Raw genomic sequence first — 13658 nt, forward strand, 5'->3', positions numbered from 1 at the left:
ATTGGTGTCATATAAACCCTGTCTTCCCTTTGCAAGCAGGGAAAATGGACCTCGCATATTCTCCCTCATTTTCCCCAAAATAAAAAGTCCTCTTTCCTAGTACATAGGCCTGCCTCAAGCCCACATATTCCCTAATTCCGCATATTTAAGATGCATACAGTAGTTGGATTGGCAAGCAAATGCCTCACATTAATACCGAACCTATAACAGATGCACTTCCGTTCTACCCCTTCCCCCATAAACAAACATGGTATTCTTCATTCAGTTTCCTGCTTGCAATTGTTTCTGGTGCAGTTTATAACTCTTCTGAGACTTTTCATGGGTAGAAAATATCAATACAGTGGGCCAAAGATTGCAGAGTGCAAAATAAGTTTACGCTACTCAAGGAGGGTACTATTTTCCTGAATAAGAGAGAAAAAAGGAGGTGACCAAAAAAGTTTGTTTCCTGATATCAGATCAGTTCATACACTTCATTGGACATATGATGTTTCTTGTCAATTTTAAAAGTATGAGTTGGAACTATGAATTTATGATTTGGGACTTTATAACTAAACAAATTATTTCAGCCTGGCTTTGGAACATGGCATTAGTTGAAAAACTCATCCAGTCTCATTAAATAAAGACACTCCATTTCTGAAGTTATAGCACATTCATGAGAATAAAGACTGTCACAGGATTACAACAGCATGATTTAACCTTAAGAAGGTTTTTAATGAATTAACAGTTTTGGTCTCAAATCTAGAAAATAACCTAATTTGGGGATCGGAACCTGTATCTCAAAATGTTTCTATGGAACATTTCTTTTTTTTTTCTCAACCTCATATACAGTACTCAAACAAAACTTAAAAGATGCCTTACAGTAATTTTTCACGCAGCTTCTTGTAGATGTAGCTTTAGCTACTATAATATACTTTACATACCTCAAAATTACATTGGAAATACCCAGAATAACTAAATAAATAAAAGCCAAAGAAAACTGGAACAGTACTACGTCTCCCTTTGAGACGAAACCCCCATATCCAGCATCACAGAGAAGGGCTAGGACAATTTTTTTCAAAAGATTTATATACAGGTTTGAATCCAGAAATTAAGGTTAAATGCATAAATATTGATAATTTCAACTCAATTCAGAATGGTTTCAGAAAGATATGATACAACATATTTAGAATAAAAACAAAGCAGAAGAGCATCATATTTTGGTTTGCTTGAGATATACATAAGGTGCAACGATTTTTTTTTTCTCAAGGAGGCCTGTGGGACAGTGTTTGCTGGCATACTAAGGAACACACCATAGCAATATGACTTTACAAAAAAAAAGGAAAGAATGCTATTAAAATAACTGGAAGAAAAGAAAACATTAAATGTTGGTCTGAAGTATTTGTGCTAACAAACTGTGTTACCTGAAAAATATCAACACCCCTCTGTAGCAGATTCAGGGCATGAGCAGTTCTAGCTATCAAAATCAAGACTTCACTCAGAGAAAAAACAAGGCAGGGGCCTAGAGAACTATAAAGCTTTGCAGGATTTCTGCTGCTCTCAGTGCCTAACTGCTTAAAAATTAAGCATTTCTACAAAAAAAGGTTTTATAAGTCTCTGAAAACAGTCATATCCAGTAAGTTCTCCCCACCCACCCTGCCCCACCTAAGGGAAAAGCCACTGAGGTTTAGGAAAAAGCAGATCAAGTAAGATATTAATTCACATAGAAAAAAGTAATCCTTTTGTTTCTTTTTGTTTTTTGTTTTGTTTTTTTAAAAAAAGGTCCCATTAATATACAGCAACCTCTTAAGGAACACTAGTGAAATGTAATTGGAGGAAGATTGGAGAAGGCTCTGGCAAAAATAGACCTATTCTAACGTGTTCTATAGAATAACAAGTTAGTACCATTGTCAAGGTGCATGGTCCGCACCGTACGATTTTTGGGTTTTTAGCTAATCTTAATTTCTAAATCACTGCTAGCAAGTGGTCCAAAAACTCCAACAGCCACCACACTGGGACCCAGCAATTTTCAAACATTCACTTTTTTAAAATTTAGAAAACATTAATAAAACAGGTTCATAGTAAAAACCTAAGGTACGATGTATTTGTTGGGACTCTTTACTAGGTTTAGTGCTACCTGATTGGGGTTAAGCTTTCACCTTGGATTAAACCTTTTTTCTATTCCTTCTTCCTCCAAATCCACAAAGAGTATGTATTTTTGAGGACATCATTCCAAATGTCTTTTGTCTTCATTGCTCTTTAGCAGTTGCTTTAAAAAAAAAACTCCATTTTTTCTTTCCTGCGTAGTATGTTGTACATATTTTCCAGCACCGAAACTGAAGTCATATCTACAACCATGAAAAGCTAAACCTAGTCTGTATTAAGAGTTACTTTTTTTTTGTATGGCTATTACATCAAATTACAATTACAAAAAAATCATCATTTATCAATTCAGTCAAGTATAAATAAGAAGGCCTGATAAAACCATGTAAACTCTCATCATTTAGAGACCTAATTCAAGAGCTTCAAACTCGACCTAACACTATCAAAATTCAGCCAGTATGAAGACCAATAAAAAAATTATTGCTGGAGTCCGATAATTAAAATTTGGTATTTTTCTTTTCTTTTTTTTTTGTGCTGTGATGCAAGAGTAGGGAAATACTTTGTGCTATGGAACAAATACCCTGTAGAATTTGTAGCCTCAGACTAATTTTGATTTATCACTTTGCATCTGTTGCTAGGAAACAAGTCACTGTGAAAGTCAGGTGGTTAAGTCAATATGTTGAATGTTCTAAGCCAGCTGATCCACTTGGCACTGGCCTATCTATGGTTTAATGTTCAAAAGCAACAAAACACAAAAAGAAATGGGAACTGGCAGGTGGATCTAGATTTGATAGCCCCACTCGGGTCAAGCATACTTCTCATCATCATTTACTCACATACCTCTTAACCAACACAAACTCTAAATGGCTCTAAAAAAAACCTGCAGTGCCAATTTAGGCTGTGCATAGCAATCAAGTCCAGTGTGTCTGTGAGAGATATAAAAGGTATGTGTCTCAGAGTCCACATGAATTCAATGTCTTCAATGTTTTCAGAATAGTGAAGTAATTCTAAGGTCACTTCTGAACAATTTTTCTGTCCTTTTTTTTTGTTTCATTTTGTTTGTTTGTATCAATGTTCCACTGGTCACTTAGACCCCTATGTAAAAAATAAAAGAATCCTCAAGGCATGATACCATCAGTAATCTGCAGGACTCTTCCTCCATCTGGGTAAATATAGATATACCACAACTCACCCTATGCAAATTCTCCTTGATCATTCAAGCCTAAGAAAAGACTCAGCCTGTAAGTAGAGTCAGACTTTTTTTTTCTTTTTGCCAGCAAACTACCACTCTGGTGGCAAATATAAAAGTGCAGAATGTATGGACCACGTGGCTGAGCATACACCGCTAACAATGGTACGTCTGCCCATGCTGTTTGGGGTTCTCTGGAACAGGTTTTTTTTTTTAATTTATTCTACAATATAAATGTAGGCATAACCTATTATATAAACCATCTTAGAACTTAAATCTTCATGTACAAAAATGACTAGGAATATCTAATAATAACTAGTGCAGTGCGTCAGTTTTTTTTGTTGTCGTTTTTTGTTTTTTTTTTTTTTTTAAAGAATAACTAAGTATTATACGAAACTAGTTTCACACTCTCTGGTTGGTAGAAGAGACGCTGGATGAGCTACAGTAAAGGCAGCCACTTCCAAGTAACCACCAATTTACCATTAAAAGCCTTCAATAGAAAGCAAAGCTCCAGGATCATTCTCATTCTGTTCATTATCAGACAAATAACATCCCCCTCAAAGATTCTGGGTTCCAATAGGATGACCTGGCCCAAGTTGCTAACTTCTGGCTTCAAGTGAAATCTGGGCCGTGCAGGGTACCAATCACGTGTTCGCAATCTATTATTTTCCATCCTATGGACTGACTAGCTTCCCTTGGTAAAGACAAGGCTAGGATATTAGGTAAAGCACAATGTTTTACAATAAAGGGGAGCTTCACTGGTCAGCGCAGGAAATAAGTACAGGAGCCTGTGGCATTTCTTTTGGCTGTCCATCGTGGGCAAGGGGAGTTGCCCGCTGACTTCTGTAAAATAAGAACAAGAAAAAAGAAGAAATGAATCATCTCTTAGAACCTTTCTAGCTCTAAGATCCTATGATTCAGGGACAGTTCTTGGAGACTAGAACAAATAACAAAGGCTTTTCAGTATCTTGCTGAACAGCTGCTGCTATTTTGGTGTGTTGTTAGTTAAAACCGTTGTCATTTTAAATTGTCTCTCACTTTCAAAGGATTTTTAAAACTCTTTATTTCCTCACCGTATCTGTTCTCACCCTGATTCTCTATGAGATGGAATCTGACCCCAACTTATTCTCATTTTAAAGAAGGGAAAACTTAGGGTACCAGGAGATTCAAAGTAAAGTGAGTATCGGCCAGAGGAAATGGAGCCAGACTTAGACTCTTGGCTGCTGGTTAAGAGATGTAGATACTGGACTAGATCGATTCTTTTGAGTCCTGAGATCTTCAGGACTACCACTTTCTATTCCTCAGTACCAATTTAAGTTGTGCATAGCAACTCCAACCCAGTCGAGTGTGTCTGTGAGAGATGTGAAATGTATATGTGTAAATGGTTACCCGTAAAGGTAGTGTCTTAACTTAGTATCTATCAAAGAAGAGGTACACAGAAAAAGCTGATGTGCAATAATGAGTTTTCAAAAGCGGAAAGAGTTTAAGATTAGTGTCAGAAAAACTAGGTTTGAATCACAGCACTGAGGCTTTATCAGCTATGGCAGGTGATGTCGACCCCCTGGGCCTCAGTTTCCTCATTCATAAAATGAGGTAGCTGGATCAGACAATTCCTCTAAATCAGACATTTTAAAATCTAATAAAAAGGTTACGAAAACTAGAAAGAGGAAGAAAGGAAGTCGATACTGACATCACTTTTCCATTATGAGCCATCATTAACAATCATTCTCTTAGGGCTACAATTAGCAACGAGTCTACTGGTTGCTATGAGAGCTCTGGTCAAAACTGGTAAAAAATTTCTTGGAATTTTTAGTCATTTAGATGGAAATTTACATAGTGTACAGATGATTTTCCATTTGTATAATTAAAGGAAAGGGAGGAAGAAAACCCCTTAGATGAAGGGTTGACAAAACAAATCATCGAAATGTTAACAATTCCCATTAAGTTTTGCATTCAGAAATGATGGAATTTGGGACCTTCTGGATATTTAAAAGAAGCACACAGAGCAAAGAACATGCCTGAATAATATCTATCAAGTCCTGGTTGTGTGAAATAGTACTCATGTTTTTATTGGTTTCACCTTTCACACTCATCATGTTTTCATCCAAAAGATTGCAGCTGCTATCCAAAGGATGAAACCAGCTAAAGCATATGATTCACATTTGTTTTATTATTAGGTTTTTACTAGGTTTTTTTGGTGTAGTAGATATGTGGTATATATGACCAAGTTTTCAGTTCTCTGAGCTCTGGTGAAGTGAAGCTCATCGAATCAGTTTAAGAATTCTGGATTTAAACACACACACACACACACACACACACACACACACACTATAAAAATGTGTAAGAATCAAACTTCTGGCTTAATCTGTTTAATAAAGTGTGCATGTTTTAAGTGCAGCCTGCTACATCTGTTCAACTATCTGTTATGAAAAAACAATTCTAATGGGAAGGAGAAATCAAGATGGCTTTTACTTATTTCTAATTTAATGTTCTACACAAATTAATTCTCCTTGATGTGTCAAAGATACCAGGAAAATAACATGAACAAACATTGCGGAGGAACACAATGAAGGAAAAATGAGAGAAAAGGGAAAAGATGATAAATTGTGGAAGAGGCCATTGTCGGAAAAGCTTGATAGTTTCTGAATCAAGATGAACGTGCCTCATTTGCACTGAGATCAGGGTTAAGCAGGAAAGGGGAAAGACAAAAAGATAAGAAAAGTAAAGGGAAAAGACAGTCAAGGCTCTATGTGGCTTCTTACAAACTAATTCATATTTATTTATCCTCTTCCATGGGTAGAGCTGCTTTCCTACATCTCTACTAAGTGTATTAGGCATAGGGGAGGACTTTTTTCCCCCTCAACTTTGCATAATGATTAACCTGTGCTTTGTTTACTAGTACCATGAACACAATGAATCTTAATCAATGTTCATTAAATGAGTGATATTCCACACTCTCATCCCGTAAAATAATGTTAAGCCCATAATCCAAGGAGCAGTGGCAGAACTGTTTTCAAAGAAAGGGGCCACATGACGGTGATTAAATTTTCCACATTTTGATTTCTCTAAGGTAAGTCACAAATCATGTGATGCTGATGATGAATTTAAGTAATATAATCTAGGAAAAAAGACCTTTATTCATGCTTTTTTTCTCTTTCTTTTCCCTGTGTGAATTCTAACTGTCCCTCAAATTCTGTCCAAGGTATTGCTTCTTTTTTTGAAGTCTTCCCCATACCCACTCTACTATGCCTAACTTTAACCTCTTTCTCAACTCCAGTATTGCTGAGTTTTAAAATTTTCACTCCACCAGGGGCTTAAAAGAATCTTGTTCTGTTACTATTTATAATGAGTAAATTATAAACATGGATATATTATATATAAATATATAACATGAATAATTATTTGCCATTCATTTGCCAAATAATCAGTTATCTTTTTAAGCGTATATGTTTTGCCTCCCCAACTGGATTGTAAGCTTCTTTACAGGCAGACATTCTGTGCTCATATAATCCAGTGGATTTGTAACTGCATTGATGCATGTATTTCCTTTAATCAGGCAGAATGAAAACCATCCTTTCATTGACCTTCTCCCATATGTTCACCTTAAAGGGATTACACAATGTGCTGAAGGCCTTCCTTGAGTTTTCCCAACATTATGAGAATACCAATTCAGCACAAGGATTCTCCTTCCTGTGCTCCTGCCACATTATCAACCATCTTCCTTTGGGCTTGTATATTTCTTCGATAGAGCTTTTACTCTGTTTTTCCTTTATCATTCCTTGTTTATAATGTGTTACCGCATATACTATACATTCACTCTACCTTCTCCATTGCTCATTAGGCTATACCAAATTTTAATTCTTCAGCAATATTACTGTTCCATGATTCACAACCATAAAACATCATTGGAAAAAAACTGGTATTATAAGGATGGGCTTTTCCCATCTTTATTTTCTTCAGTGCCATTTCTACTTCCTTTTAAAGTATGTTAGGGACTGTAATATTAGACTCCAAATGTAGAGTGTTCATGACGATTACAGAATTCATTATAAAAAACGTACAGATTTTCTCTATTCTTTATCTCTTTCCTGTTTCATCCTTAAAGGACTCGAGTGGACTCTGGGTGCCAGAGCTTAGCATAGTGCCTGGCACATAGTAGGTACTTAATAAATATTTACTGATTGATTGATTTGGTCTCCTGTTGCACTTTTCGAAGACTTTTTTTAAAAAAAACTTCCTCCATTGCTACTTACTTTTTTATAAGATACCACTACTCATGAGCTAGAATAAAAGACAAACTTCTCTGTTTGGCATTTAAAGCCTTTCACAATCTGGCACTAGCCTAACTTTCCAGGCTGATTACACATTACTCCCCCTCACACACTGTGTTTTCTAGCCAAAATGGCCTCGTTGCTGTTCTTCTATCTCTGTCTTTGCACAGGTTGTCATCTGCTCTGGCTAGAATGCTTTCCCTCCTGCCTTCTATATCTTAGAATTCTTAGCTCCCTTCAAGGCTCTATTCAAGGACTTTTCTTTTGAGAAACATTTCTTGACTCACTTATTCACTGGTACCTTCTTCCTCTGAGGATCACTTTTTATTTGTTTTGTATACATCCTGTATTTGCTTATCATGAACATTCTGCACCTCTCTGACCAATAGTGTATAAGATCCTTGAGGGCAAGGGCTGTTTCGTTCTGGGTCTGTACAGTGGCTAGCACACTGCATTAAATCCTTGACCAATTCAGCATCTTTCTTTGTATGATTTTAGAAAAAAGTATTTATTATAAACTAATGTTACCCTTGGCTGCCACATTTCTCCACTTGGCAAATAAGTCAAATTTACTGACTCAGGGAATTCTTTTGGGTTATTTATTGGGGTAACTAACTTATAGTGGTTAAAGCTCTGCAGGAAATCATTATATTTGGTGTTTATGTCCTTTCATTCATCAATTTCCCATTTTTTGGGATGAATAACTTAATAGGTCAGATTGGAATCGATTAAATTGTTCTTTTTTCCACTTTTATTCTTTTTCATAGCTTTGCATCCACTTGATCTTTGTGTCTGTGCACAGATGGTTGATTAATGAACTATCCCCATAGCAGTAATAAGCCACTGTTTCCTGCAAAATATAATCAATCTCATTTTTGGTGCTTTTATTCAATATTTACCATGCCCAGTGCCTTTGGATTCCTTTCTTAAAGAAAGAACTCATGATATGTAAGAGTGAGATTTATGGGTAATCCAAATATGTTGCTTGTTTTTTAAAATTTCTTACAGTACAGTATTTTCCACTGTCCTCAACTACACTCACTTTTGCATTTAAGTCATTGAGCTTCAAAGCATAAAATTGATTTAATTTGGAGGTTCTTATTGCTTTTATTAAACCTGCTCCACCTCTTCATCTTCTGGAACAGAGGTTGCCACATAAGCTCTTGTGATTTCCTTGGTGGCATTTTTGCAAATCTTGATCATGATCCTGCAGTGTGAAATCATCAGATCACCTATGGAATGATATTCCTTGTTGTCTTTGTACACACAATAAAACCATTTCTGCCAACTCCTTTATTTTCATCTCCAGGAAGAACCAGTGAACTATCCTTCTATTTAGCTTTGACTTCCTTCTGTCTTTTGGTTTCATTTATGGTAAGAACTTAAGAAGAATGTAATTCAGTTTTTCAGTAGCATATCCACTAATTGGTCATTGGATAAGTACCTCACATTTAGAGCCCTGACAGCTAAGTTAATGTTTACAGATGGTCTAAAAACTATGTGATTCTTTAATGGCATTGGGGGATGGGAATGGCCTGTCACTTTCATTGTAGAAGCTGAAGGGGACTGCAGAGCTATGAGATCTATTTAGCATTTTTTAATGGGTTGCCATACCCAAATAATTTATCGCCAGGTAACCAGTCTATTAACAGTGAGTCTCTCTATATTTAAAGAGGCAAGGATGCTTCTCAGAAGCCAGACCCAGTCTGTTTGTGAAACCATAGTAAGGGCCCTTCCAGAATGGCAGACCTCTGCCTCCATACCACAATGATACATCCCAGAAGGATTTATTTTAATTGTCCCATTCTCTAAAACTTTTTTTAAGCCCCTAGGATAGTGTTTTGACAACTGTAAACAATACTGATTGGACAACAGCTAAAAAAATGTCTCTCAGAGTTTGTTTACTAAAAGGAATTTATGGCTGCACTTGGGCAAATTATAAGATGTTTGGCTTCTGGAAAGCTGTGATAACCTAAAACCCGAGGAGACAACATGTTGCTGTTGAGTTGTTTCAGTCATGTCCAACTCTCTGTGACCCCATTTTGGGGTTTTCTTGGCAAAGACACTGGAGTGGTTTTCCATTTCCTCCTCCAGCTCATTTTACAGATGAGGAAACTGAGGCAAACAGGGTTAAGTGACTTGCTCAGGGTCACACAGCTAGTCTGAGGCTGAACTTGAACTCATGAACATGAGTCTTCCTGACTCCAGGCCCAGTGTTCTATCTTTTGTGCCACATAGCTACTTGCTACTGTATAATTTGAAGTAATTGAAAGTAATCCAATATTGCAATTGAACACCTGCGTTCAAGTCTCTGTTCTGCCAACAACTTTCTGTATGATCTTAGACAAGTCACCTTATTTTCCTGGGCCTCAGTTTCCACATCTATAAAATAAGTCAGTTAGAGACTGCATAATGATCTCTGAGATCTCTTCCAATTTTAAATTCTATGAGCTATTTATGACATAAGTATAGACACAATACGTTAACGAGAAGAAAGAAAGCCTACATTTTGGTTTTAATTTCAGTTTGTCCTAAATGCTGATGACATCAGATAGCAGAGGCCTTATCTCACTTTTAAGGAAAAAAAAATTAGAAAAAAGTAATTTAGAAAAGATAGCAAAAATGTCTATTCACTTTACAAAAAAACTTACCTTTGGATTTCTTTAAAAGAAGGCTCTCTAGATGCACTTAAAGTAACACTTTTGTTATTTGAAAAGTACTTAAAAGTGTCCAGAGGGCTCTGTGTGCCCAGAGTTCTGCACTGTATCTAGTTGGCACTTTTTAAATGCTGAATGTTGCTGAATGAATCTCTTATTTCATGTGATGTTCACAACAACAAAGATGAAGAAACTGAAGTGATGAACAATTAAACCACTGCACGTGGTAAATTAGTGGCACAACATGAAATAAAACGTGGGTTCCCTGACTTTTGGGTCAGTACTCTTTTCCCAGACTACACTCTCTCCTTATAATTTATTTTGCAGTGTGAGGTTCACTTGTAGAACAAAGAAATGATAGTAACACTATTAATAATATATTAATTTCATATATATTACATATTATAGTATTACACATAATTATATTGTATGCATATGCAAGCTAATTAGTGACCTAGAAAAACATATAGAAGAGGACATTAGCCAAGCAAATATACTAGTACTAGCATATTATATGATATATCATATACATATTATTAAAATATTAATATATTATACAATATAAAATATATTTATACATAATATACATATATTATTTATATATTATATGACACATTATATATAATTATTATATTGTTATAAAACAACATGAAAGCAATATATTATATAATATAGCACATTATATATTATAACAGTATGTGTCATATAAGAAATATCATATAAGACAGTCTATACCTCTAACATATATGATAGCATATATTTATATAAAGTATATAACACCATATATTGAATATATAATATACTTGTCTATAATATCTTATATAACAATACATAATAATTATATATTAAATGTAATAAAACAATACGTAACAATACATTAACAGTATAGAGTGGATAACTACTTGAGAAGAGAAGGAAAGCCTCTATTCTGGTTATAATTTCAGTTTGTCCTGAATACTGAAGACATCAGGCAGCAAGGCCTTAACTGTATATCTATTATATTTAACACATAATGACATGTAACATTATATATACTATCTTACATATGTTTTATATATTAATATATACTATTATATATTATTGATTATATATAACTGCCATTATTACAATATATGACTTTAATCTATAACAATATAATTTAGTATAATATAATAATAAATATTATATACCAATAATAGGATACTTGCTTGGCTGATTCCCTCATCTATGTTTTCCATGTAACTAATTAGCTTGTATAGACACATAATATGCTAGGTATAGCATAAATCTAAAATAAATTCTAGGAGACCTACTAGGCCATGAAAAAAATGGACCTCAGACCACAGAAGGGAGGCTTGTCTAGACCTGGAGGCTGCCTTCTTTGGATCCGTTCTGCCAAAGAAGGGGGTGGGCATCCGAGAAGGAGGCTTCCCACCCGGCTCACCTGTGCACATTCTCCATTGCTGCTACCTCAGCCAGGGCAGCCAGGCTGAAGAACGCAGACACAGCTGGCATGTCTGGTGTGATACTACGAATCTCCTCTGCTTCGATGTTTTGGGAACATTCCTCATTGCAATCTGCGTCTGTAGCTGATGCTTTAGGGAGACTACCCTGCAGTTGTTCCTTGGGCTTGTCATCTGTAACAAAAGAAAAATTTATCAAAAGAGGATTTAGCCCTATCAGCCTGTAGACAAAAGGCAGAGAAGACTCCACGGCACTCACTGTTTAAGAAGGTAACATTCCTTCCCAGTTCCCCTTGATATATACTGAGAATATAATGGCTTATACAGATTCTCTTCTTGCAGAGCAACAAGGCTCCTTTATTAAGCCCAGTTATTCCCATGGGCAGCATTATTCTCAGAAGCTGAGTTCAAAAGAGTTTAATCAGAAGCCAAGTTGAAAAGAGTTTAAGAGATTGATCCAAGGCCACAGAATGGGTCAGGATTGGATTAGAGGAGGGAAAGAAACCTGAGTTAAAATACAGCTTGAGGCAACTTCTGCGGAGGGGCACTTCGATACCCAGAGAATACAAATGCCTTTGATGAAATCCAGATGTTAAGTGTGCAGTGGTTATGAATGACTGCATCCTCCCCGACCTTCTTTTAATTAATTAAATTGATTACTGTATTTATTCACTCCAATACCCTACGTTCTTTTTCTTACTTTTGAGGATCTGATATATCTTTGCCTAATGGCATCATTTCTGAGTGAAGGTAAAGGGTTTCTGGTTATGCGGTATCTAGGAGATCAGGTACAAAGTACCTATTAAGAGTTGATGAACCTACTTCCCTCTTTGACAAGTTGGGGGCCTCAGGGAACGAAATTATTGCATACACTATCAGACATGGTTGATGTGCTAGTTTGTTTCATGAACTTCTTTGTTTCTTTTTGAAGTTTTGTTATGACCGATGACTTGATGGGGAAGGAGGAGATACAAATCTGAAAGCAAGAGGTGTGTAATATCAAAAAGTCAATAAAAATAAGACGAAAAAGACCTGGTGGAAATGCAACTCAAATATCTGTACTGGAAAATGAATAATTTCTTCATTCTACCATGTTGTCTTTGTAGAAGAGGTATTTTTATCAGAGTTTTAAAGGCAATTTTAAATAAAGGAGCAAACAGTAAAGGCCTTAAAGTGTCTAGTATTAGAACATAAAAATTCCATGATGTCTTGCTGCATTAAAAATGGAAGTATCATCTAAAGACTTTCAGTTTTAAAAAGTGAAAGTAAATCTTTTCCATATCCTACAATGTGAAAAGTTCTAAATAAAATAAAACCCAGCATAATACATGTATAATATATAAGAAAAAGTCATTGAGATTCCTCATTTTGCTGTCCTTCGAGTGATAACATGGTTTAAAACTAAATTAATAAATTCTTTGCTTCTCTTAATGTTTAATTTTACTCAAATGGTGGCACATTTAAGTGTTATCCATAGGAAGAGTATTTTTAATATCTTGACTCCTGAAAAAACTTCTGAGACATTCTGTTGGATGCTCAAAAGCCACAAAACTGCAGTTAAAACAGCTAATGTTAGGCAGTTGGGAATCCCAGAGACACCAGCGTTTCTGAAACTGCTACAGCCAAGGGTCTAGAATGGGGGATATATGGGTCAGCTTCTTAAAGACAGGGCCTTAAACCCAATTCACTCTGGCTGTCATCAACTGGACAACAATAGATCCCTGCCCAAGCACCACTTAACGGTCATTTTGGGACCCCCCGGGCTCAGAGTGAATGTAAATAGTAACCGTTTCTCTTTGGCCAGCAACCCTGAGGGTCTTCCCCTCCCAGTTTGATTTTTTTATTAAAGGAGCCATCCCTTGACTCACTTCTTAAACAGGCCTATTCACTGAATGGATGTTGCCTCCCTCAAAGTTAAAACTCAGAAAGACCTCAGCTTAAAAAGGCCAAGGTCTTCACTGCATCCTGGGCCATCTCCAGTCATCCTGATTTATATCTGGCCACTGGACCCAGATTGCTC

The 13658-nt window shown here is 36.0% G+C and overlaps 1 protein-coding gene across 5 annotated transcripts in view; it reads right to left on the minus strand.

The window, feature by feature from the left end:
• Nucleotides 1-1747: 1747 nt before the first annotated feature.
• Nucleotides 1748-13658, minus strand: part of BBX (BBX high mobility group box domain containing) — a 268119-nt gene continuing 256208 nt past the window's right edge. For all 5 annotated transcript variants that reach the window (XM_036745759.1, XM_036745760.1, XM_036745757.1 and 2 more), the window contains 2 exons: nucleotides 11620-11812; nucleotides 1748-4111 (listed from right to left, as the gene is read on the minus strand). In XM_036745759.1, the coding sequence (XP_036601654.1) occupies nucleotides 4024-4111; nucleotides 11620-11812 (281 nt within the window). In that variant the 3' untranslated portion in view covers nucleotides 1748-4023. The remainder of the gene's footprint in view (nucleotides 4112-11619; nucleotides 11813-13658) is intronic.

The sequence above is a fragment of the Trichosurus vulpecula genome, chromosome 2 (assembly GCF_011100635.1).
Source record: "Trichosurus vulpecula isolate mTriVul1 chromosome 2, mTriVul1.pri, whole genome shotgun sequence".
NCBI classification, from domain to species: Eukaryota; Metazoa; Chordata; class Mammalia; order Diprotodontia; family Phalangeridae; genus Trichosurus; species Trichosurus vulpecula.